The 27,313-nt window shown below is 34.6% G+C and overlaps 3 protein-coding genes across 5 annotated transcripts in view; 1 reads left to right on the top strand and 2 right to left on the bottom strand.

Moving 5' to 3' along the window:
• Positions 1–3,263: 3,263 nt before the first annotated feature.
• The window catches only part of LOC134274504 (CCR4-NOT transcription complex subunit 9-like), a 152,380-nt gene continuing 128,330 nt past the window's right edge, over positions 3,264–27,313 (bottom strand). The window contains exons 2-10 of one of the 2 annotated variants that reach the window (XM_062756790.1): positions 9,949–10,008; positions 6,990–7,144; positions 6,324–6,444; positions 5,908–5,995; positions 5,577–5,683; positions 4,846–4,941; positions 4,608–4,706; positions 4,067–4,158; positions 3,264–3,618 (exon numbers count right to left, since the gene is read on the bottom strand). In XM_062756790.1, coding sequence (XP_062612774.1) covers positions 3,450–3,618; positions 4,067–4,158; positions 4,608–4,706; positions 4,846–4,941; positions 5,577–5,683; positions 5,908–5,995; positions 6,324–6,444; positions 6,990–7,135 — 918 coding nt within the window. In that variant the 5' untranslated portion in view covers positions 7,136–7,144; positions 9,949–10,008 and the 3' untranslated portion in view covers positions 3,264–3,449. Of the gene's footprint in view, positions 3,619–4,066; positions 4,159–4,607; positions 4,707–4,845; positions 4,942–5,576; positions 5,684–5,907; positions 5,996–6,323; positions 6,445–6,989; positions 7,145–9,948; positions 10,074–27,313 lie in introns of those variants that run through there. The other variant, XM_062756789.1, reaches the window with a different exon arrangement.
• LOC134274487 (uncharacterized) lies at positions 13,614–14,774 on the top strand. Its single transcript, XM_062756764.1, has one exon. It carries the CDS (start codon positions 13,623–13,625, stop codon positions 14,652–14,654), a length of 1,032 nt encoding a protein of 343 aa, XP_062612748.1. The 5' UTR covers positions 13,614–13,622; the 3' UTR covers positions 14,655–14,774.
• On the bottom strand, positions 18,932–27,019 carry LOC134274497 (ELAV-like protein 2). Of its 2 annotated transcripts, none has more exons than XM_062756779.1 (3): positions 26,901–27,019; positions 22,246–22,303; positions 18,932–20,474 (listed from the first exon to the last, which is right to left on the bottom strand). In XM_062756779.1, exon 3 carries the CDS (start codon positions 20,407–20,409, stop codon positions 19,468–19,470), a length of 942 nt encoding a protein of 313 aa, XP_062612763.1. In that variant the 5' UTR covers positions 20,410–20,474; positions 22,246–22,303; positions 26,901–27,019; the 3' UTR covers positions 18,932–19,467. The 2 variants fall into 2 exon arrangements, with proteins under 2 accessions (XP_062612763.1, XP_062612762.1); XM_062756778.1 differs by having other exon boundaries at positions 18,932–20,416.

Here is a 27,313-nt window from a genome sequence, read left to right as displayed (position 1 = left end):
CCCAGAGCCGAAGGCTCAAGTGAGCTTTTCTGATCACATTTTTCCGGCGTCCGTCTGTCTGTGTGTCCGTCTGTCTGTCTGTAAACTTTTCACATTTTCGACTTCTTCTCAAGAACCGCTGGGCCAATTTCGACCAAACTTGCCACAAAGTATCCTTGGGTGATGGGGATTCAAGTTTGTTCAAATAAAGGGCCACCCCCTCATTCAAGGGGAGATAATTGAGAATTAGTGAAAATTTGGTGGTATGTTTTAAAAATCTTCTCAAGAACCACTGTGCCAGGAAAGATGAAACTTACGGGGAAACATCCTCAGGTAGTGAAGATTCAAGTTTGTTCAAATCATGTCCCCCGGGGGTAGGGCGGGGCCACAATGGCCGACCAAAGTTTTACATAGAAATATATAGGAAAATTCTTTAAAAATCTTCTTCTTAAGAACAGCAGAGCCATAATTGCCCATCTTTATATGGAAGCATCCCCAGGTAGTGTAGATTCAAGTTTGTTCAAATCGTGACCCCCCGGGGGTAGGGCGGGGCCAAAATTTTGGATTTAAACTTTTCAATAGTAAACCAATTACTCCTTTTTCCTTGCCACAATGCTCGGATGAGCGATGTGGCCCATGGGCCTCTTGTACATATGACGCTTAGGGGCACAAACAAGAGGCCCATGGGCCACATCGCTCACCTGAGAAGCTTTGACCATTCTGTTCTTTACCAGATTTCCCCCGTGTTATACATAATGACTCCCCACCCTACCCCACTGATCATAATTTAGACATTTTGAAATCTACACTACCTAATGATCCTTCCATGGGCACATATGTTTCAGCTTTTTTGGCCCAGTGGTTCCTGAGAAGAAGATTTTCAAAGATTTTTCCTATATATTTCTATGTAAAACTTTGATTCCCTATAATGGCCCCGCCCTTCCCCCGGGGGTCATGATTCCTACAATTTAGAATTTACACTACCCCAGAATGCTTCCACATAAGCTTCACTTTTTCTGGCCCAGTGGTTCTTGAGAAGAAGATTTTCAAAGATTTTTCCTATATATTTCTAAGTAAAACTTTGATTCCCCATTGTGGCCCCGCCCTTCCCCCGGGGGTCATGATGTGAACAATTTAGAATCTTCACTATACCAGGATGCTTCCACATAAGTTTAAGCTTTTTTGGCCCAGTGGTTCTTGAGAAGAAGATTTTCAAAGATTTTTCCTATATATTTCTAAGTAAAACTTTGATTCCCCATTGTGGCTCCGCCCTTCCCCCGGGGGTCATGATTTGAACAATTTAGAATCTACACTACCCCAGGATGCTTCCACATAAGTTTCAGCCCAGTGGTTCTTGAGAAGAAGATTTTTTAATGACCCAACCCTTTTTTTGTCTTTTCTTGATTATCTCCCCTTGCGAGGGGATATGTCCCTTCATTTTAACAATTTAAATTCCCCTTCACCCAAGAATGCTTTGTACCAAGTTTGGTCAAAATTGGCCCAGTGGTTCTTGAGAAGAAGTCGAAAATGTGAAAAGTTTACAGACGGACAGACAGACAGACAGACGGACAGCTAGACAGACAGACGGACGGACGACGGACAAAATGTGATCAGAAGAGCTCACTTGAGCCTTCGGCTCAGGTGAGCTAAAAATGCGACAAAATGGGAGTCCAAGTTTGTATTCTCACTGAAAATAATTTTCCAACACAAAATGGTGGTCTTTTTAATACCGCGAGGAAAAAAAAAACAATGGCTTCTTTTTCAGTTATTTAATTATTAGATTAGTATTAAGATGTGTGAAAAATTACATGTGCATTTTATGTTTTTATTTTTGATTTGTATTTGTTTTTGTAAAATTACTTTGGTTAAAATTTGGTCAGTTGATTAGATCAGCGATGTGCAACCTCACTTCTAGAATGCATGTGTTTCATATTATTTTTAGAAAGGCTTACTAATTTTACTCGAACTTAATTTATTTGAGAGAAATTTGAAAATATATATTTGGGTAGGAAAGATAAAAGATTTCAACTGAGGGGCCTTCTGCCTTTCTTGTTCTCGTTCTGGATAAAGGTAGATCAATTCATCAGAATGCTAATTATTTCTCAAAAAGGGATAAATGTTGATGTACACTCTTAACTTAACGCACTTTGAGAAAAAAAATTCAAAGTGTGTTGATTTGTTCCAAATTAGCTGCAGAACTGTAGCGTTATGGTTTTATATATTATTAGTATAGTTATAGTCAAAGACTAACATATAAAACCAAAACGCTACAGTTATGCTGCTAGTCCCAAATTTGAGGCACTTTGAAAATATTTTAACGCACTTTGAATTTTTTTCAGAGTGCGTATTTTTTTTCAAAGTGTATTAACACAGAGATATTTATTCCTTTGTTTATAAAAGTTGTCAACCAATCAATATGTACTCTACAATTAACCGAGATAAGGATCTTAAGTAACATCCGGGTTATTTGATTTGCAGGATTCAATTCCCGATGGCTTCAAATATAATCTAGGTGTGTTCTGACCAAACGAATCTATACTTTTTTGGAGATCATCAGAAATGGGACGCTTTTCACAGAATGCAAGTTCAGATCAATGTTGTATCAAATTAACATCAAACTAAAATAATTGACATATTTAATTATTTCAAGATATTTTTGTGTAGATTAATGGAACCAGTGTGCGCATTTTATATCGATTATAGCTCTCGTCAATTAAATGGATCATGCGTCAGTGGAAGATAATGACCCTAAATCATGAGCTCTAGAGAGTTACTGAACGCATTTAACAAATTGATGTTTCCCCCTAGTGGGAGGAGATTGGTCTACCGTGCTGCCCATCTCAATAACGTGGCCATATCTGAGAATTTTGGTTAGAATGTATTTTTACTTGTTTGTTGTTTTTTTCTTGCGACCTAAAGGTATGTTATGATCTTTATTCAAGGTCATTCAATGTATCTTAATCTATTGGTAAAAGGTATGTTGTCAAGATCCTAAAAAATGTTGATTAGGTATATGTTTGATTTAGGACAAATAAAGAGTAATTATTCTCTCACTGTAACATTTTACAATTTATCAATGCATATGCTACTCCTTGACTCATGGACAACATGCCACAAAAGTTTGAACCCATTCCTATCAATATTTTTTAGGTTACAGTCAAGACACAATTTTTTAACAAATAAGCAGGCTTAAACCAATTTTTTTCTCCGTTTGGGTAAAACAATTCTTATTCACAATTTACTTTAATCTGTCTGAACATCTGATAAAAATGACAGAATACAACTTTTTGTCCACAATTATGATTTATTTACAAATGTTACTTAACCTGTCATATATCTGAGATCATTGACAGGTTAAGCGTGACAGAAACCCCACACAAAGGTCTGTCTTTACACCTCCCCCTTATCACTGCTGGTGTAGCCCTGTAGGGGGGGGGGTACTTCTGAAGTCAGGAATCACCTCTCCGTGATCACTGCTGGTGGAGGGGCATACTTCTGGGGTCAGGAATCCCGGGGGCCTCCAGGTTCTGCTGCAACTGCATTAGCCACCTCTTCGTGGCATTGTCATCCTTCATACAACTAGAAAACGTATTGTCCTTGAGTTGGTCTGGCAGACACTGTCTGAGTGCTTCTCTTGCCCTGCAACATACAGGATATCTCTAACTAAAAAAGCTGAATAAAATCTACATTAAACAGTAAAACTTAGTTATAATGAAGTCACCTGGACCTATGAAATTACTTCGCTATATCCATAATTTGTCATATCTGTATAAGGAATTTGTAAAAATTATATAGCTGGGGACCCAAGATAACTTCGCAATGTCCATAAATTCGCAATATCCATGTTCATACTAAAAAAGTTTCACTGTACTTCATATCCATTAAGTTTCCAAAGAATGGAATATTGGTGATATATCATGTCTTGTAATTCAGATTAAATAAATGTATTTCATTTTGTCATACTAGTATTATTATTTATCTAAATTTACAAAATCATACTCAAAGCAAAAACCTTTCTATAACACTGGTCTTATTCTTAGGTAAAAATACGACATGTTTATCAATAAGAGAAACATAAGAAACCCACCTGGGATTATCAGAAAGTCTCAGATAGCACCGGACAACATGCTTTAACAACCTGGCAGACATTTCCTTGGACAAATGTAGCACCATCTTCCCCTACAAGTACAGGTATACACATGTATGAATTATATGTACATGAATTATGTTATTCAATACATGTATTAATTTTAATACTTATTTTACAAAAAAAGAAACACAACAGGAATGAAAGCTTATGCAAGAAATTTAATCTTTACAAGGACTGCATACAGAGCATAACATAAATTTTCCAACTTGTCTGAAATTTTACAAGTAATGTGAACTGCACAAACTCAAATACTGTGAAATCATTAATTTTCATAGGGGTTTAATTTTCATGGTTTTCAAGGTATGAAGAGACCCACAAATTTATATCCACATTGAAATGCAATTTTACTTTTCACATATATTACGGCCTGTTATTATTATCAATATTAACCACAGAATCAAATCCCAATGAACCAATATATTTTCCTCAAACCATGAAAATCTGACCCCTAAAAAATATGTGATTTTACAGTACTTACCAAAATCATGGCAACATGTGAAAATCTTTCATACGTCTGACATATATATGAGAGGCCTAATTCATCTAATAAAATCTTCTGAAGAATAAATGTAGCTACCTGTAACAGAAAAGGTTTTTTACATTTATTAGCAAAAAAATTATCCTCTCTATGCCAATGATGACAAATGATGATAGTAAATCATTAAAGAAAACAGGACTGTTTTATAAGGATGTGTCTTTAAAGACACAATGTTTACCGTTTTTGAGAGTTCACTTCCTGCCTCCATTATACGCAGACAAAGAGGAATGATCTCAGTCGTCAAAAGGAAAGTTATCACCTCTTGTTCATCTGTCTGTAAAAAAAATCCACCATTTTACCATAAACAATTTTTTCCTTTAGTTTGAGAGATTCTGTTTTGGACATATAGGTGAAATCAATGCAATGATAAACACTAATTTTATAGCTTCAGATGGTTATAAGGAGTCAATTAATCTGCCATACAGGAATAGTAATAATAAAAACATTTCACAATTTTGGGTCCATTCAAAAATACAAAGGAAAGCAATAATTTTTCTTAAATTGATTTTTTCATTAGGAAATATTGACATTTTTAGGGATATAAATTGTGTGACGAAAAAATCTAATTATGAAATTCTATACAGTTCCGTGAAAATTGACTACAGATTTATATAAATTTCAAATAGAGTGTATAGAAATCAAGACATTCATATAAACAATCACAGCATTTAAAGGTTTGTCAAATTGAGCGAACTGTTTTGCCTCAATCATTGATTTGTTCCACCATTGACTAAAATAAAAGACAAAAAAACAAAACTCTAATGGTTAAACACAGCAAAGCAGGGTAAAGGTCATCTCTTTCTCAACTGTTTCAATCAATATTCTGGAGATGCATGAATAGACAACTATATGAGTTATCTCACCTTGACTAGAGCCCCTATCACCCCGAGGCTATATGAGTTATCTCACCTTGACTAGAGCACCTATCACCCCCAGGCTGGTCAGTCTTAGATACTCAAATGGGCGTGTCTTATGGATGGTGTGAAGAAACGGGTACAGGAACAGTGGAATGTGGGCTGTTCAAAGAGTCAAGATTTAATGATTTATATATTGTACAACTCTATTATAATCTACTGATATATAACACATGTAATTTATTTCTATGGCTAGTACTAGTATTAATATACATGCATATTAAAATTTCACTTTTTTTTTTTTTTAAAAGAAAAATCGCCTATTATTGTTCTCTGTATTTACTATAATGTGTATGGATGTATTAAGTTATGTGAGAGGCCGTTACCCTGAAGAAATGCCGATCTCGTTTCTGGGTGTGATGCCACACACTGTAACAAGGCCAAGGCATTGCACACTCTGTTTGACTGATGAGCCTAGAGGAAAACAATAATGGTCAGTGCTGAAATATTACATACTAGATGTACAGCTTGATTGTCAAAAAATGATTATATATTCTAAATAAAAGGACTAATTTATATTCAATCAATATAATGTCTTAAAAATTTTCCTTGCTATATCAAATCTACATGTACATAGGAGATGAAGCTTTTTTAAATTTCACCATGTTTTAAATTCACATAATTAAGATGAAGGCAAAGGGGTTAAATTAAAATGGGGATGAACATTTTCACATATACAGTACTTAGCAGCAAACAGCAGGATTAATATAATAGCTTGTTTCGGAGTTAGGATGATCTTTACCGTGAGGTGGGGTGGATGGATTGCTGGATAAATATTGACAATTTCCTGCAGAAGAGCAGCGACAGTCCCGAATGAATGCCATAACATGGGAGCCAGGTCTGGCACTGCCTCTCTCTTCTTACTGTAACATTAGACACACATTATTCCTCACTGGTGATTTAACAAAGAAACAACATAACAACTGATATTCATTTCTAGTCAAACTTTTTTTTTAAATATTAATTTTATCTTCCTTTTAAGAAAAAGCAATTTTCTCAATACATATATCAAGGTAGCAAGATATCTGCTTTGTTTTCAACACCCCACCCAACCCCAGCCCCCTTTCAAAGACTGAGCTGAAATAATTTTTTTTTTTTAAAGTGACATTTTCTTTCAGTGGAGAAATGCAGGAAAAAGAGAGAACTGCATGTTATGCTCTTGGTCACTCTCTCATCTTTCTGCATATTAACTTGCAAACAATAGATGACATAAATGTCAGTGCACAACTAAACTTAATAAACATATAATCTACAAACCAGTGATAGGTCAGATTACTACAAATAAAGACTTAATTCATATTGAATTATTGCATTTCCATATGGATAATATTCAACACATCTGAAAAAGAGCAGAGTCCTGAATTTATGCTTGATCAAGTTGCAGATGATTCTGTGCTTTTTAAGCTACCTGAGTTCTTGTAAGGCGTTCTCGCGGGTTTCAGGGTTTGTCAACTCTATGATCCACTGGTAGATTTTCTCCCTGTCTACCTGTGACATGGTGGGCGGGGCCTGAGTGAGTTGGGGGAGCCCTGTCTGTAACTGTCCTGTTGCCATCCTTCCTGACTGTCTATAACAATCAGTGTATATAAAAACTTTGTAGAATTACTTATAATATAAAAGCAACATAATACTAACCACACTATATATCTCATACAATGTGAATCAAACGAAAGTCTCTGTTGAGACTGTAGCTCTACTAGTTTTTACTTAACAAAATTCATCACTTTTAAGAACATTGATGAGAAACAGTCAACAGTATTTCCAGTTTACTTTAATTTAAAATATACTTCCTCTGAAAATGAAATCAAGTCAGTATATCATAATTTTTCATCAAATTAGAAGGTCTCATTTGTTTTACAAGGCATACTGCCTTAGTTTGGTTTCAATTGTCATGTTTTATGTTGAGAAGTTTCTCTACGCATGTGTGCATGGCAGGATAGTGTACTATATCTTCTAATTGTAATAAATATTTTGGAAGAGTCCAAAGAATTAATATTTGAATCAAAATATGGTGAGAATAAGTCATAGTAAGCAGGCGTGTAGCCAGTGAAATAAAGTGTACGCAGAAGACGGCGAAGCCCAGGTGGGGGCCCAGGGGGCAAAGCTCCCGGAAGCTCCTAGATTTTACGACATTTTTCAGTCCTTTTCCAGCAAAAGAAATCACACTACATCTCTTTTCTCGGGCAAATATGTAACAAAGTTAATGCTTCCATGTGTACTTCAGAGAGAGAATGATAATTAAATCAAATTATTTTACGGAAATATTGGTAAATAAATTTTGGAAAAAAATTTCCAAGTGGAACACGATATAACAGAGAAGTAACGTCAATACCGTTACCACTGGAGTTTAAATATTTCAAAATATAAACAGGGTTTGGTTGGTCCTTTGTTTAATTTCATATTCTATAGCTTAAAGAGACACTGTGACGCACAAAGGAGAAAATCAACAAATGTACTAGAATTTTTGCATGACCCGTGTAAATTTTTGTTCAATTCCCAAAAGTATTAGGTTTCAGAAAATTCCAGGTTTCAGATTCTAAAAATTCTATTTTTATGGAGAAAAATAAAAGTAAAAATAATTTCAGTATGCCAATAACAAAAATGTTGTTTTACTTCTTCCTCCCTATTGTACGTGTGTGCAGAAAAGTTAAATAACTTTACCATGGTCTCAGGTATCCTGTAATAAATGTAGGTAGGCCAAAAAATTTTATGTAATCTTTTACAAAAGTTGTTAGAACATATTTCTCAACTTTGCATGCTCCAGTTCAATGTTGTTTACAACTTTGAGCTAAGAATAGAAGTGACCTTGACATACATTAAAAATCAAAGCGGTAGATACAACATCTATTTCTCCGGCAATTATATTGTGCAGTATTTTATTGCATTACAATGCAGTTTAGTTGTCATATCTTCGTTATATTCTTACTATTCATAAATCTTTCTCTGTATAATACAGATACCCTATACACATCATTTTGATTTTAATTTGTTAATTCGGTCTTTACATTTTCTAAATTTTTTTGATCACAAAGTTAAATGTAGACTCACGGGAATTTTTGTTTATTTTTCAATAAACTCATTGACATATTTATAGTTTAAGCATTTAAGATATATTCTACGATGTTTCTTATTTAAAGATTTTTTTTAGTAAAAAAAAACGAATTAAAAATTATTTATTTGCGCTTTTCCCCTCAATTAACACTTTTGTATAACAAATGAATATAAACCGCTATCACGATTTATATATTTTTTTCTTTTTAATGAAGATACCGTTTTTTATTAGTAAAAAAAATATAAATTGTTAGTAATGAGAAAAAAATCCTTAAAATAAGAAATATAAAACAGTTGTTTTACAGTATATATTTATTAATTATAAATCTTTGAAATATACCTATGTCCATCTGCAACCCAATCTCTGATCTAATGCAAAGGAGGAATAAGCATAATACCAGTAAAATTGTCATGAGCTCTATCTACCAATAAGGTACACTAAGTAAAATTAGTATCAAAATAATGACTTAAATATGGTAAACATATCAAATAAAACACATTCTAAGGCTGTATTTATTCGAAATTATAGGTTGAACTTCTGTAGATTTATCGTCATATGATCTAAGCCAAATCCCTGCACCATCAGTGAAAACACTAGATACATTGTTACGTATACAGTTTGTCAAAGAGACTGTCTAGCTTATTTTTAGCAACAACTTCTGAGTACACGTGTGTGGCTCTAGTTACCAGTTGCAGTGTTATTGTTAAGATATACTTGTTTGATATTAATAATTAGGTTAATTAACAATTCTTTGTTTCTCTCCTCAGTAGAGTCAGTAAAACAAGATAGTGTGTAAAAGCAACTGTCAAAAGAATCTATGACTTATCCGAAAGTTTTGTCAACCTCCCAAGTTTTAGAAAATAAAAGTCTTTATGAATTTGGCTGTTATCAAACAAACTGTATATATTATTTTCATTTTCCGAACCTATATTGTGCAGTCTTTTTGCAGTTTAATTGTCATTTACAATTTTCATAAGTTTTCTTGTATGTTAATTCTTTAAAAAAGACATGATTTTGACTCATTGTGTCCTTTTAAACAAGGTGAGAATACTTAGATAATAATTCTATAAATTGTAGAAGTCGAAAATGTAACTGACAGACAGATAGACGGATACGGAATAAAAGCTTATTTAAGCCCTCAACTCAGATGAGCTTAAGAAAACACTTGTAAACTTGATTTTAACAATGAAATGGTTTGCAACATATCATCATCATTCATTCAATCATTGATTCAAAGACCACAAGGTATGGGTAAAGAAATACATGAAGTCTGCTAAAATTCAATACATGTTAATCCTATATTTTTATAACTTACCTCTAAGGTAGCAACTTCTACGGCAAATAGATTATAAATAAAAATTCAAAACATTCTTTAAAATCTCGAGTTTCTCTCCGGAAGTTGATAAATTCTCCCGAGGCCTCCCGAAAATGCATAAAACGGAACACCTCGGAAATCTGCGAACATCGCGAACTTCAACCCTGGAAAGTGAAAGTAACAAGTCTGTGAAAATTTTATGCTCACATATTGAAGTTGTCCACTTCTGGATAGGTAACAAACAAATATATTCTTAGAAAACTGATGCAGATAATATAGTACTAGATCATGTATAACGTTATTTGGGTAAAATGTTAAAGTGACTAAGTCTGACAAATACAGCTAGGGGCTCGTCACTATATATTCATGTCTTCATTCTATTTGACCGCTCCTGTGCTATAAATTTAAGTACTATTTAATACACAAGTTTACAAATAAGAGATGGTTTAGTATAATGAAGACAAATAAGTTGTGACAAGCCACTATGACTCGTACAGCATTATATTTATAATTTAATTAAAACTCTACTAATAAACACGTTAAATTCTTTTAAATTAAAAGAACATGTTTTAAGCTAGCTGTAGATCTGTAGCTCTCCGAAAAAAAAATATTGATAGACCGGAGAGCTACAGTGCCACCCATTGAAAAAAACTATATTTATTGCGCACAAAAAAATGTGCTCGGTTTTCGATTTATTTTTCAATGTTTTTAAAACTGCAATCTCAAAATATTACTAACCGTATGTTCCTAACGCATTCTTTCGCTGTTTCCAAAACCAAACATTCCTCATAATTGTTGTTAATAGTCCTCCTGATCCTGATATTGTAGTCATCGAACATTTCGTTTATTTATACTGCCATTTTGGTTTCAAAGATAATTCGGTATATGCTTCGTTCATGTTAATAATTGATAAAGGAGAGAGGATTTTTTTTAATCTTCCCTTTTTTGCAGTTGAGGTAAGAATTTGGAAGAATTAATCTTTTTTGTGCGCAATAAATATACAGTTTTTTCAATGGGTGGCACTGTAGCTCTCCGGTCTATCAATATTTTTTTCGGAGAGCTACAGATCTGCAGCTAGTTTTAAGCTCACCTGAGCCAAAGGCTCAAGTGAGCTTTTCTGATCAAAATTTGTCCGTCGTCTGTCGTTGTCGTTGTTGTCGTTGTCATCATAAACTTTTCACATTTTCATCTTCTTCTCAAGAACCACTGTGCCAATTTCAACCAAACTTGCTACAAAGTATCCTTGGGTGAAGGGTATTCAAGTTTGTTCAAATAAAGGGCCACGCCCTCTTTAAAGGGGAGATAATTATGAATTAGTAAAAATTTAATGGAATTTTTTAAAAATCTTCTTCTCACGAACCACTGGGCCAGGAAAGATGAAACTCATGTGGAATCATCTTCAGGTAGTTTAGATTCAAATTTGTTCAAATCATGACCCCCGGGGGTAGGGTGCGGCCACAATGGCCGATCAAAGTTTTACATAGGAGTATATAGGAAAAAATCTTTAAAAATCTTCTTCTCAAGAACCACTGGGCCAGGAAAGATGAAACTCTTATGTAATCAGCTTCAGGTAGTGTAGATTCAAATTTGTTTAAATCATGACCCCCAAAGGTAGGGTGGGGCCACAATGGCCGATCAAAGTTTTACATAGGAGTATATAGGAAAAACTTTTAAAAATCTTCTTCTCAAGAACCACTGGGCCAGGAAGTTTTGTGGAATCATCTTCAGGAGTATATAAATTTGTTCACATCATGAAAACAATGGCCGATCAAAGTTTTACATAGGAGTATATAGGAAAAACTTTTAAAAATCTTCTTCTCAAGAACCACTGGGCCAAGAAAGATGAAACTCATGTGGAATCATCCTCAGGTGGTGTAAATTCACTTTTGTTCTAATCATGATCCCTGGGGGTAGGGTGGGGCCACAATGGCCAATCAAAGTTTTACAAGGAATATGTAGGAAAAATCTTTAAAAATCTTCTTCTCAAGAACCACTTGGCCAGGAAAGATAATACTCATGTGGAATCATCCTCAGGTAGTGTAAATTCAAGTTTGTTCAAATCATGACCCCCGGGGGTAGGGCGGGGCCACAATGGCCGATGAAAATTTTACATAGAAATATATATGGAAATCTTTCTTTTTAAATCTTCTTCTCAAGTACTTCAAAGCCATGATTAGTGATATTTATATGGAATCAACCTCCTTAGTGTAGATTTTACTTCGTTCAAATCATAACCAACCGACCCCCCCCCCCCCCCCCAAGGGAAAGGCTGGGGCCACAAAGGTCGATCAAAGTTTTACGTAGAAAAATAATGGAAAATAAAATAAAGGAAAAATCCAAAGAACAGAAAAGCTATGTTTATAGTCATATTGACATGTAAGCATCCTCATGTATTAAAGATTTAAATTTGATCAAATCATAGCCTTTTGGGGTAGGGAGGGTAGGACCCCCCCCCTTCTCAGTAAACTTTTCAGTTCTGACCTGATCTGTGCTTTTTCCTTGACGATGTGCTCAGGTGAGCGATGTGGCCCTTGGGCCTCTTGTTATTAGTAGAGTATTATATTCTTCATATCTGCAGAACTGTAGCTCTCTGAAGAAAAAAATATGACAGACCGAAGAGTACAGTACCACCCATTGAAAAAAATGTATAGATTTTACGACAAAACTTTTGAAGTTGGACTGTTTCTCAATTAATTTCTCCATGTTTTCATCAAACTGCCGTCTCAAAATATTTTAATACTAACTGTGTTCCTAATATGCATGCATGTACTATATCCAGAACAAAACATTCCGTAGGCGCATAATTGTTGTAAATAGCCCTAATGGGCCTGCTACGGAAACCATAAAAAATTTCCCTACCTACTCTGCCATTCTGGACGGCAAGATAACTCTATTGAACGCGCTTCATGCAAATATAAAATATGAGAGTATGATTGATTGAGGTCAAGGGTATATTTTGAAATCAAACTTTTTATACAATTTTATTTGGAGAAAATAATCCAAAATGAGCACATCTTTTTGTGTGCAATAAATATGCATTGTTTTCTATTGGTGGCACTGTAGCTCTCTAGTCATCCATGATCCATCCCATTTTTTTTCAGACCAGTGAGCTACAGATCTGCAGCTATTATATTCTTCATATTTTGGACTTGCCATCTTAATTAAGTGGGTGAGTTTAGGGTTAATTTGAAGGAAATGTAAGAAAGTAGGATGGGCAGTGGAGACATATAAGCTTTGTAGGAGTCTTTTTTTTCTGAAGAACAAATTAAGCCTTAGGGTCAAGATGAGTCAGGTGAGTGTTTTGGCCTATGAAACTGTTGTGATATTAATGTTGTAAGGGATAGCCTTTGTTATATTTTAGCTCATGTAAACTGAAAGCACAAGTGGCTTTTCTAATCACTTTTGTCCTGTGCCCATCTCTGCCACTCATTATGTAAACTATGGAAGCATTCTCAGGAACACCAATATGTATAGAGGATCAGGTGGTCAGGACACATGAGTTTTCTATTGATCCTCTTTCTTCTTCAAAATGACCCCCTTGTGCCAACATATGTGCAAAGAACCCCATTAGTGATAAGCATTTGAGCTTTCATGGGTTATCTTTGGTATCATATGTACATTATATGTATATACTCAATAAACATTAATTTATTTTTATTTGCTTTTCCAGTGTCATGCGAACTACAAGGAGCAAGCAACGAACGAGGAGTCCAAAAGGCAACACCAAAGAAGATACAGAAAGCTTGGACAACTCATCAGTGGCTTCCACAGAGTCCCAGGAAGAGAATTTTGATTGTGATACTTCACAACGATCAACATCGCCAATTTTACCAAATAAAAAAAAGTCACCAAAGACTTCGCATGTGAAAACTTTAAGGAAATCTAGTGTAAAAGAAAATAAAGAGTTAAAAACAGACCTACAGTCATCTTATTCATGCTGTGCCAAGTGTTTTATGATGACAGTGATACTGATCGTTGTGCTAATTACAACTGTGTTCTTATTGCGAGTTATACCCTCCTGGCAGGATAGATCAAATGTCTCTATATCAAACTCTGCTGATGTAGATGTAAAGGAAAAATTTGCAATAAAATTTAAGGAGTTGAAAAGGGAATTCTTGGCTCAAGATAATGAGTTTTGGAGGAAGATAAAAGTTCCGGTTATGCGCGTAGTCCAGGAAGAAGAACCTGACTATCCCGCAGTTATTTTGCTTGTCGTTCCTAAGGGAGATACCACATCTCAAACAGCTACCTGTCTGGCCAAGAACTATATAACAAAGCTCAGCAACCTTCACACAGGTGGGAACAAGAAGGGGGGATACATAAACGTCCAAAATATACAGGCAGATTCGGCGGACGATGTTAAATATCAGCTCGACAATGAAATCAGGCTTGTGTTTGATTCAAGTGCCCATAAACTCCATACTGTTGTCATAGATCATATTGAGGCGCTTGATCCACAAGTCATGTTGCTTTTCCATGGTTACTGTGATGGTGACCATGCACCTTATAAAAAGGCAGTAATCATATTAGTCCTTCATACTGACCTTGACACTAAGGTGGCCGGTGATTTGGACAAGGTCGTGGATCAACATCTACAGTCTCTGTGGCAGAAAAGTCTCGATGACGATAAAATCCCTCCATTAATTGCTAGAGTGGCTAATAACAAAGCAATGATTCAAGATGAAAAATCAGAGACTCTTTGCTAGTAGAGCGTATACACGTATGTTGTTGAAAACAGTATTACATATCTTCATGTTCATTGTAATTTATGTAGCATATGATGTTTGATCATTATGAAAGTAATGAATAAAATATTTTTGAATGAATTTTGAATTATCATTTTCTAAAAAAAAATTGATGTCAAGCAGGAATTTTGAAGACAATACATGTACAGTAATTCAGTAAAACATGCTCATAACAAAGTATCACGGACGAATTTGCTTCATTATATAAAGCATAATTCAATATATACCCATTAAGTTTACAATATATTTTATAGTCATAAGGAATGAAAATTAATTACTTTATCTTTTGATGAAAGTTGGAAATATTAATGTGGTCTGGCTGTCCATCTTTCTGTCACACTTTAATTTACATAATATCTCGAGGAAATCCAGTCAAAGCGCCCCCTAATAAAACCGTCCCGGTCAAAGCGTCCCCTGATTTTGGTCAAAGTGTCCCCTGATTTTGGTCAAAATGTCCCCTTTTTTTGGGCAAAGCGCCCCTTTATAGAATATTACAGTAAAATGATGTTACAAAACTGCCCCCAAATATTGGTCAAAGCGTCCCCTGATTTTGGTCAAAACGCCCCCTTACATTTTTTTCTTATATATTTTCCCCAAGCAATGGTCATAAGTCCCCAATTTTGGTCAAAGCGTCCCCTGATTTTGGTCAAATATATTTTTACAAACATGTACGGAATAAAGCAATGGTCTTTTTTGGTCAAAGCATCCCCTGATTTTGGTCAAGGCGCCCCCTAATATATTTTTACAAACATGTTACGGTTTTGTATTTATAATATTATCATTGTTTTTGGAGTTACCCGAAAAAATTCTATAAGGGGGCGCTTTGACCAAATCGGGACATTTTGACCATTTCTTGGGGATCGACTCGAAACGTTTTTTTCCCTGTAAAAATATATTAGGGGGCGCTTTGACTAAAATCAGGGGACGCTTTGACCAAAATTTGGGGGCGGTATTTTTTTCTATGAAAATATGTTAGGGGACGCTTTGACTAAAATCAGGGGACGCTTTGACCAATATTTGGGGGCGATATTTTTTCTATAAAAATATGATAGGGGCGCTTTGACCAAAATCAGTCACACTTTAATTTACATAATATCTCGAGAAGCCTTTGAGCATTTGCAATGAGATTTTACTTGACAACTCCTTGTGGCCTAAGGAAGACCATGTTGATTTTGAGATCAAAATGTTTAGGTTATAAATTCAAAAAAAAAATCTTCAAAACCCCACCCCCTCTAGATCTGCACATGCTTTTGCAATGAAATTTTATATCACAACTCCCTTTGGCCTAAGGTAGACCCTTATTGATTTTGAGGTCAAAGATCAAGGTAAAAAATACATACATTCTGGTATTAAACTCAAGTTTGTTCAATCCAAATCATGACACCTTGGTATATAGCCAAAATGAGCAATCAAAAGTAAAATTAAGAATTAAATGTGAGAAAGAAATCATGAAAAATCTTCTAGAATAGCAAAGCCATGATAAGTAATATTGAAGTGGAAGTAACTTGACCTTCAGTGTTAAGGTAAGTAACAACAGGCATTCAAAGTTTTACACAGGGAAAAAATTTGCTTGCCCTAATTAGTGACCATGATAAGCATTGTGGTCCATGGTCCTCTTGTTGGTTTTTGTAACTTGAGAATTATATAGCTACAGGACATTCTTATTGGTATTATAATGATCTTAAATTTTGAAATAAACAAGAGACCCAGGGAAAAGATTTTAAAAGATGCATATGTAAATCAAACTTTGATAACCTACTGTGGCCCCACCCTATCCCGGGGGGTCATAATTTGAGCAAAATGCATCTACACCAAAAGTGGATGCTCCCATATTAATAAGAACAATTGCAGCTTTGCTTTTTCTTGAGAAAATTTTTAAGATTTTTCCCATTTATATTCATATGTAAAACTTTGATGACTCATTTTACCTTACCCTACCCCAAGGGGTCATTATTTGAACAAACTTGAATCTACATACCTTAGTAATATAATATGTCTATATTAAATGACCAATCACAGCTTTCCTGTTCTTGAAAAAGATTTTTAAAGGTTTTTTACTATGCATTTCAACATTAAACCTTGATCGCCCATTGTGGCCACAACCTACTCATGTGGGTTATGATTTGAACAAACTTGAATCTACACTAACTGAGGATGCTTATATATAACTATGACCAATCATGGCTTTACTGTTCTTGAGAATTTTTTTAACTATGTTTAACTTTCATCAGCCATTGTGGCCCCACCCTACCCCCAGGGGTCATGATTTGAACAAACTTGAAGCTACACTACCTGAGGATGCTTCCCATGCTGTGTGGAAATGGGATGCATTACTCAATGTTACTGGTACCTGTGTGGACCATTTGAAACCTGTGCCTTTTGCATATGTAAGAGTGACTACAATTTAGTAAGTGATATATTTCTGTCTTTTCTTGGAAGTTTGTGTAAACGAAAGTATTTGTTGTTGCATTTCAATTTTGTCAATACTACGAAAACGTAATACAAATGTATTTTAGAAGGACCATTTCTACAGTTTTGTCACATATGCACACGATAGGCATGTTAGTGAGAATTTTTGTTAGATAGATTAGTTTATTATATGAAGTTGTTCAATATTTTAAATAGGTGCCCATATGACCTTTTTATTGATGTACATAAGTCTACTCTGATGTTCCTCTATACGTTTTGAGACAACTGATTTCCTGAACAGACTGGTTAATTCCTGAAATGACTACTTTCTATTTCCAGTGATGATATGTACATCCGGCCAACACATGGGTGAATACCAAGGATATGGTACTTCGAATTTGGTTTGGGACATGTGGTACTGACGTCTACCTAAGAAACATCAGAGCCTGAGTTCCATTTTGAATTTTTGTATATTTTTGTAAATAAATAGTTACTGTTTTAAAGATTGTTTTTTCTTGATTGGCAAAGGTTATCCATTTACTAGATTTGTAAAGGTTAATTTTTTTTCACAAGAACCCAACACAATTTAATTGAAGGCAATTGTGACAAAGACATGGCCCTTCATTTGAACAAACTTGAATCCCCTTCACCCAAGGATACTTTGTGGCAATTAAGTTTGGTTGAAAGTGGCACAATGGTTCTTTAAATGTTCATGAAGATCAAAAGTTTATGACAACGACTAAGACAACAGACAAATTTTGATCAGAAAAGCTCACTTGAGCCTTGCACTCGGGTGAGCTAATAAATGCATTCATAAAAAAAAATTTGTTGACCGAGATTCTGTTTTTGTCATTATCCAATCAGATTATTATACTGTGTACTCTCTATTTGTGAGCCCCCATAAGTGAAGATTCCAGGGTGTATAAGAAAGTTTTTGACTTGAGCTATGGCATTCATATTTCTCATGTGTATTTCTTTGGAAGATCTTCCTTTAGGTTCTTACATATTTGAACTCTTGACCTTAGAGTATGACCCACTTTTGCAAAAATTTCCCAAACTTAAACCTTGGCCATATTAAACTTTTGAACAGTTGGTGCTGGAGCTTTCATATTTCACATGTGTATTTTTTTATGACAAGACCTTTCCATGGGTGTAAATATTTTTAAACTTTTGACCTAAGAGTTTGACCCACTTATAAAATCCTTTAACCTGGTCATAACCTTTTAACAGTTAGCACTAGAGCTTTCAAATTTAATAGGTATATTCCTTGTGACAAGACCTCACTTCTGATACCAAAAATTATGACCTTTTGACCTTAGAGCTTGCCTACTTTACACAATTTTGACTTTTGCCATAACATTTGAACAGTTGCAGCCAGGACTTTAATATTCTGCACATGTATTTCTTATGACAAGGTATTCATCAGCATTCCAAAATTTTTACCCTTTGACCATGACCTTAAAAAACATTAAGCTTGACCCTAACTTTAAAATGAGTGGTGATTGGGCTTCATTTATCAGGTATATCCATTGACACAAGTCCTCTCTTCAAGCAGGTATTGAACATTTTTGATAGCTTGACCTTCATCTTGGACTTTGATTTGCATTTGAGAAACTTTAACCTTCCCCATAAGCTGTGGTACAGGGGAATTGGTGTTTCACAAACATATCTTGATTCTTCAAAAATTTCTTCAGGTCTTTTTTTTTTTTGTTCCAATAAAAGTGATCCTTTTGCCCATTCATAAATACCCTTTTATTCAGTCAGAATCACAGGGAATGATACTTAATTGTATTTTGAGATCAAGATTTGCAAAGAGTTAAAGTAAAGTACATTTTGACAAATACATTTAATTTCTTGTAAGAAAGAGAAAGCAATGGTAAAATGCACAACATTTACACAACAACAGTTTTCACTGTATTTGGCCAAGGGTTATTTTTATCAATGTACATCACAATCACAGGTTCTTTAACAAACAAAATCTATGTGCTGCTATGACAGAAATTACACATATACTGACTCCAACAATGACAGGTAAAACCTAAAATTGTAATGTTCATCTGGATTTCTTATTTAAACAGGTCTGGTCATTTTCGTTTCTTGACAAAAATCTCAACATAATAAATGCACATCAATGTGACACAGATTCCCTGTTAATATCTTCAAGCATGCTAAAATGATTGTTAACATATATACATCATAAAATTCTCTAACATTATGACATCTTTAATGACAATTGTAAAAAAGAAACAAACCAATAAAAAAGTCATTAACACCAAAGCTTAACCTCTATAGTCATGTCTTCTTTTACTTAACCAATGTTATTATGCTCAACTTTATCTAAAAGGACCTTTTTAAAACTAATTTGTCATGATTTGAAAGACACTGACAATCGTCTATTATTATACAGGGCTCCGTTAAGTGCCAAGATGGCCCCTTCTGCCTCGTGTAAATTCTTCATGGTGACAAAGCCGTAACCTTTACACTGATTTCTAATGTGATCCATGATTACATTGACTTTTGTCACAGTTCCAAGAGGAGCAAATAACTGCCATAATGTTTTCTCTTCTGCATCATAACCAATATTGTACACAAAGAGAATATGTCCCCCCATATCTCCACCTGCCATAGCGTTGGAGTACCCCCCACTCATTGGGTTGAATCTCATGCGTGTATTAGAGCTCCTCATAGGACCGTGAGGCCCCCCACTATACGGATTACTGCCAGGTGTTGGGTATCGGAGATTGGGCTGATGGACTTGTATTTGGTAAGGGGCACGACCCTTTCTGGCATTTATGTCTGCGAACTTGATAGATAATGACGGATATCCTTTTAACAAAGTTTGTCCATTCATTGCTTCCAAGGCCGCTGCAGCTTCTGAGCGTTTGGTGTAATATACAAAGCCAACTCCCTTGGACTCATTTGTGGATTTCTCTCTCAGCAAACGCACTTGAATAATTTCACCATACTGCATAAAATGCTGGGTCAAGTCTTCCTCTCCAAACGACCTTGGTATGTTAGCTATATAGATATTGGCCCCTTTACACTCGCTGTCATTCTTCCTGGCATGGCTTACTTTGATGGTTTTATGGTCCATTTTCTGACCATTCATCTCATGAATGGCACGCTCTGCATCCTCAGCATTCAAGTAATCCACAAAACCGAAACCATAGCTGTAGTTAGTGGCCTTGTCGCGGACGATTTTGTAGGATTTGAGGGGCCCAATCTTCTCAAACATTTCCTTAAAGCCTTCATCAGACAGGGTTTGTGGGAGGTAGTTAACGATAAGATTTGTGCTGGGGTCTGACATGATCCTCCTTCATTAGTCATGGTGGAAAAAAAATAAATAATGAAAAAAAATTAAAAACAGGTTTCCTGGTAAATCAGAAAGAAAGAAAAACAAAATATAAGTTAAAAATGCACAAAGGAAATAAAACAAAAACAAAACGTAAAGAATTCATAACTGTTTCAGCTTAATAGATATTGATACTATCCCCTTCAATGAAATTCGTAATCTTTACTGTGACTTTAAATTTTCATAAAATGGGAAAGATATGGTATTAGAAAAAGTCATTCTATCTGCTTTAAAGTCTAAAATATTACCAAAACATGCAAAAACATATTTTTAATAGAGATTTTTTAAAGAATTTAAATCATAGCCATACCATTTTAATTATCATCAAGTGTATATATTAGGGCTGGGCAAAAATAACGATATTTCAGTATATTGCAATACAATCACAAAAAATATCGTATTGCAATACATTTTTGTAATATCTATATACTGACAAGATGTTTTGACTCAGGAATTCTATGTGTGATTAAGCAAGACATTAAGACAGAAGTTGTTGCATGGGTGTATTTTAGTATATAATGTAATTAAGTCAACTTAATGCATTTCCCCTTTGGTTACTTATCATAATTATTTACATTCTAAATGTAAATTGAAGTAAATATAATGAGAAAATGCCATTTTAATTACGTTGAAAATACTACAACGCATACAACACATGTATTGCAATACAATTATACATATCGCAATACGAAATCTCTGGACAATACCCAGCCCTAGTATATATGCCACAAATTTTAAGGCTGCATTTCATTTCTGGAATTTTTGGTAATTATCAACTTTTCATTTCCGACATTTTTTAGTTTTTATTTCTGACACTTTTTGTTTTCATTTCTGGCATTTTTCAAATACATTTAAACAGATTTGAAACTTTACCATGAAAAATTGAAAGGAATGAATTAAAAAACACCAATTTTGTAAATCTATCAGTGACTTGGACATAGTATGGTGCTGTCACTGACATTAAATGAAAAAAAATTATGTCGGAAATGAAAACAAACAAGACATGTTTGTAAAACACTTATGACCCCCCCTCCCCCAAATTGGAATTTTTTTAATAAATCTGTATACCAAACTTCAAGATTTTCTTGCGAAAAAATGAAAACTTTGGAATTTTTCAAAGTCCAAGGGGCATAACTCAAAAATGGTTTAATTGACTGTATAGCAAATTTCATTTCAGTGTATATATGCCACAAATTTTAAGCATTAAATTCAATTAAAACTATTACATGTAAGATAGTCCTAAATGATTAACAGAATATACCTTTAAATATTTTAAAACTTGATGATCTACCCATTAAACTCATCATTAAACATTAAATGGGAGTAAAAATAAGATTGCTTTTTTGTTGATGATAAAAAATCATCTGTGGATCAAGGCCACATTGTCCCACCTATGAAAAACATGCATTAAGAATCAAATAATATTTTTCTGTCTTCATACTGACAACATGATATTTCAGCAAGAGTCTTAATGACCTTGACTTTATATTAACCTTTTACCATGAATCAAGGACGAGACTTACAGCCTGTTAAATCAGAGAAAACAATTATATGAAGTAAATAACAGTAAAACAAGCTTATAATGAAGTGACATGGACAGATGATTTTGCTTCATTTAGAAACAATTTCTTATATCTGTTAGGTTTATTATATATCTTAAAGTCAAGGGGAATTAAAATCACTTTGTTGTAAACATACACCTATAACAAGCTTGTTTGCTGTAACTATGTTCTATATTCTTTTCTGTATGTATTCTACAATGCCTCATTAAAACTAATTTACGGTATTTACCTCTCAGTCTGTAGGTTCTACTTTATCCAGAATTTCTAGAGCATCTAAATCTTCCTGTCTGCAAGAGAATTTAAAAAAAAAAACATAGTCAGGTTTTGACTAAATGCATCATTCAATTTTCTATCATATTACACTGATGTTAACGTAAGTATTAACAATATTTTTATAATAATGAGTTATTTCAGTTTGATACAAAACATTAAAAAGTCTCCAATGACCAGTTTTAAAATTGACAGATGTTTTTCCATCTATCTATAAAACAAGAGGTCCATGGGCCTTATAGGTCACCTGAGCATCATGCAACAACTTTCAAATGATTGTATTTGGTTCATGTTTTAAGCTAGATGCTATGGCATTCACAATTTTGAAAGAGGCACCATTCCTAATCATAACTATACACTTAGCAATTGTTTAGTTTGTTTACTTAATACCCATAAGCAGGGAAGGGGAACAATAAATATACTTCAACTAATCAGTAATATTCAGCAATAATCAGAAGTGCCCCTACCACACATGAACCCCTGACCCTAGGTCCACATATTGCACAATTTTTGAAAAGGCACACTAATACTTATCATAAATGTTTGATTAATACCAAGGAGCAGATTTCAAACAATTCATTTTCAGTATATAAGTAGAGCCCCCCCCCCCTTCTATGGTATCCCTGACCCAGGGGCCTTGAAATTCACAATTCTGGAAGAAGAACCCTTGAACATCATAAATATATAGGTAGTTCATCTGCTTATTACCCAGGGGCAGAGAAGAAGATTTTCAAAGAATTAATGCATTTTCACTACATAATCAATAGAGCCCTGCCCTAACACCAGAACCCTGACCCTGGGGCCATAAAATTCACAATTTTGGAAGAGTCACTCTTGCTCATCATAACTATGTACTTCGTTATTAGTTTATTTAATACCTAGTACACTTTCTCATCATAGGTGATAACTATGTACTTACTTGGTTTATTTAATACCTAGGAGCAGAGAAGATTTTCAAAGAAATAATGCATTTTCACTATATAATCAATATATCCCCACCCTAGCACTAGAACCCCTGAACCTGGGGCCATGAATTTCACAATTTTGGTAGAGGACTCAATGCTCATTACATTCATGCCAACAGTTTGACTGCTTGATGTCCAGAAGTAAAGAAGAAGATGAATTGCTAAAGATTTCATTAATTTTAGTGGTTTTGGTCCCACCCCTCAAGCCCCAGGGGGGTGGGGACCATAAAATTCATAATTTTTGTTCTCCTTTACCCATAGATACCAAATTTGGTTGAAATTGGTTCAGTGGTTTCAGAGAAGAAGCTGAAAATGTTCAAATGTTAACACACGACGCACGACGAAAACAGATAGCAATAGGTCGCCTGAGTGACTCAGGTGACCTAAAAATCTCTAACCTTGGACATGACTTTAAAATGAGGGAAAAGAGGGCTTTCATATTTCACAAGTGCATTATCTGTGACCTTTCCAAAATACCCTGAATTGAACCTTATTACCTTGAAATTTTTATTCACCTTTCAAAAAATTATACTTTTGCACCAGAAAAGTGGGGATTTTTTTATTATTATTTTTTTAAAAATATTATTTGTTCCAATACTTTTTTTAATGTACACTGTACTCATGATCTAGACCTCATGCTTGGTTTTAAAAAACTTATCTGAAGAACTGTACCTCTGTGCTTGAGAAAATTCGGAGAGATAAAGTAGATCAAGCGTTGTAAAAAAAACTTTGATTTTTTTTGTCGCTCACTTAAGTTCAGGTTTTATTTCTTGTATTCTATCCCCTATGCAAGTAGTTGTGGAGGGGATATAGCATTGATTCTGTGCGTATGTGTGTGTGTGTTTCAATTACAACTTGTGGGCAAGATTTAAAGAGAACCTTAGCACTCTCAATTTTCAGCCTCCACATACTTATGTGGCATTGTAAAAGGACAAACCCTATTCATTTTCAATTTAATCAGTGAGGTACATGTATTACTTGATATTTGTCAAAAATGGACCACACCACACCCCAAGATGATAACAAGAGGCCCAGGGGCCACATCGCTCACCTGAGCAAATCGTCTAGGAAAAAACACAAATCAGATCAGAACTGAAAAGTTTATAAAAAGGGGGGGGGGCTTGAATTTAATACTACTTTAGAATGCCTTTATATTAATACAGCATACGACTTTGCTGTTCTTGATAAAAAGATTTTCAAAAAAAATTTTCTTCCTATACTATCACTAATCATTGCTTTGAAGTACTTGAGAAGACAATTTTTATAAAGATTTTTCCTATATATTCCTATGTAAAACTTTGATCAGCCATTGTGGCCCCACCCTACCCCCAGGGTCAAGACTTGAACAAACTTGAATCTACACTATCTGAGGATGCTTCCACATGAGTTTCATCTTTCCTGGCCCAGTGGTTCTTGAGAAGAGGATTTTTTAAGATTTTTCATATATATTCCTATGTAAAACTTTGATCGGCCATTTTGGCCCCACCCTATCCCCGGGGGTCATGATTTGAACAAATTTGAATCTACACTACCTGAGGATGCTTCCACATGAGTTTCATCTTTCCTGGCCCAGTGGTTCTTGAGAAGAAGATTTTTAAAGATTTTCCCTATATATACTCCTATGTAAAACTTTGATCGGCCATTGTGGCCCCACCCTACCTCCGGGGGTCATGATTTGAATAAAATTGAATCTACACTACCTGAGGATGCTTCCACATGAGTTTCATCTTTCTTGGCCCAGTGGTTCTTGAGAAAAAGATTTTTTACAAATGCCATTAATTTTTCACTAATTCATAATTATCTACCCTTGCAAGAAGGTGTGGCCCTTCATTTGAAGAACTTGAATCCCCTTCACCTAAGGATACTTTGTGTCAAGTTTGGTTGAAATTGGCCCAGTGGTTCTTGAGAAGAAGTCAAAAATGTGAAAAGTTAATGACGATGACGACGACAGCGATGACGCCAACGACAACGACGACGACAAACAACGGACAAATTTTGATCAGAAAAGCTCACTTGAGCAAGGCTCAGGTGAGCTTATAAATTAGTGTTCTGATACATCATACATTTTATTACCTTATTCAAAACTTTCCTTACCAAAATACTCACCTTCTGGCAACATCTTCTGGCATTATTGCCGCAATATTGTAACAACATTCTGGCAATACATTGCAGCAATATTGCGGCAATATCGTTTTTCGTATGTAAATTAGATTTGCGGCAATATTGCCAGAAAAGTGTTGTGGCAATATTGCAGCAACATTGTGGCAATACATTGCGGCAATATTGCGGTGATATTGTTTTTCGTATGTAAATTAGATTTGCTGCAATATTGCCAGAAGCTGCAAAGCAGTTGCAGTACATGTATTATTTCAGGTTGTGCTGCAGCATTAGTAATTAATAGAAATAATGATCTATCAATCTAACAATTAACAAACTGTACTGAGGAACATAACAATCGATAGCATGCCACAGGGTCAATAAGAAATACCTACTTCTGCTATTCTTTGAACAGATAGAAAAATTATGTTGATCATCAAAATAAAAATCAAGATATGTTTGTGAAACACTATGCGCCTGGTGGCAACAAAGTTCGAAAAATATTTATAGCATATAGGTCACAGTCAAGGTCACAAGGTCATTGACCTTGGTGTCATTTGAAAGATCTTAATTAGTGGAGTATGCATACTAAATACGAAGTCTCTATCTCTTATAGTTCAAAATTTATGGCAGAGGTTCAAAACGACTATTTTTAGCATATTGGTCACAGTAAAGGTCACAGGGTCATTGACCTTGGTGTTATTTGAAAGAGCTTAATTAGTGAAGGGCACTTACCAGATACGAGTTCTCTATGTTTTATGGCTCAAAAGTTATGTCGAAGGTTAAAAAAATCTATTTTAAGCATATGGGTCACAGCCAAGGTCACAAGGTCATTGACCTTGGTGTCTTTTGAAAAAGCTTAATTAGTGAATTATGCATACTAAATATAAAGTCTCTATCTTTCATGATTTTAAGGTTATGGTGAATATTCGAAAAAGCTATTTTTAGCATATAGGTCACAGTCAAGGTCACAAGGTCATTGACCTTGATGTCATTTGAAAGAACTTAATTAGTGGAGTATGCATACCAAATATGAAATCTTTATCTCTCGATGAATTTTTACATTTGTGTATAGTAATACTGGGTGATCTTGATTACTAGATGAATAGATGATTGTATCTTGTTTAACGTCCCTCTTGAAAAATGTTCTCTCATGTGGAGACATTGCCATTACTTGTTCAGTTCCTCCCACGAGGGGGTGCTACACAAAGGCGGTATGAGTGCTTTTGTTCTATTTTAAAATTCATTAATTAGTATGTTTTTAAAGTAAATTTTGAATTTTAATTTTGACTTTTAATATTGAAGTACAGAAACAAACCAAATAGCACATTCAATGACATTCATTAACTGACAGATAGACGAACAATTGATTCTGGCATCAGTTGTGTTGCCAGGTAAATGATCCTATGTACCTTCCCTTATAGGTTAACTGGTGCTCATACAGCATGCCCAAATGTGGCATGGACACGACTTGAAAGTGAAGATGAGGAGAAGAACAAGTTGCCTTACAACATTTCCTATTAAAATTAAACGAAATAATAACTCAGTCTACCTCTTTCCACAGTGTAAATCAACCTTATTAAATGCTCTCTAGTAGATCTTAATGGAATCGAAGTTTTACTGAAAAAATAAACTGGTATTTTTCGTCAGGTTAATTTATGTCTTGGTGAATTGTACCATTACATATTCGTAAAAAAAATTCCTCATTAAGTTTTGTCAATACTGAGTTTCAGTGTAGAAGATAATAAAATAATGATGCGTCAAATTTCATTTCATTTTTAAGAACATAAAAATTAGGGTTAAATTCTAATGATAAAGGTAAAGCTCTTTGATCTGTAGTACAAGCTAACTTTATTCACTTAGAGGTTTCCAGTTATTTTGACCCCATGTCTAAGTTGTAAAAGGGGAGGGGTGTGTGGGTTTAGCAAAAACGCATGTATTGTGTTAAATAGGGTCTCTGTGGAC

Source organism: Saccostrea cucullata, unplaced genomic scaffold (genome assembly GCF_032062105.1).
Source record: "Saccostrea cucullata isolate Sc308-1 unplaced genomic scaffold, CSIRO_AGI_Scuc_v1 ctg265, whole genome shotgun sequence".
Classification (NCBI taxonomy): Eukaryota; Metazoa; Mollusca; class Bivalvia; order Ostreida; family Ostreidae; genus Saccostrea; species Saccostrea cuccullata.
This window is presented reverse-complemented; position numbering and strand designations above follow the sequence as displayed.

What these genes read in the sequence shown, in the direction of transcription:
- LOC134274497 (XM_062756779.1), bottom strand. Translation starts at nt 20,409, where the DNA reads ATGTCAGACCCCAGCACAAATCTTATCGTTAACTACCTCCCACAAACC.
- LOC134274487 (XM_062756764.1), top strand. Translation starts at nt 13,623, where the DNA reads ATGCGAACTACAAGGAGCAAGCAACGAACGAGGAGTCCAAAAGGCAAC.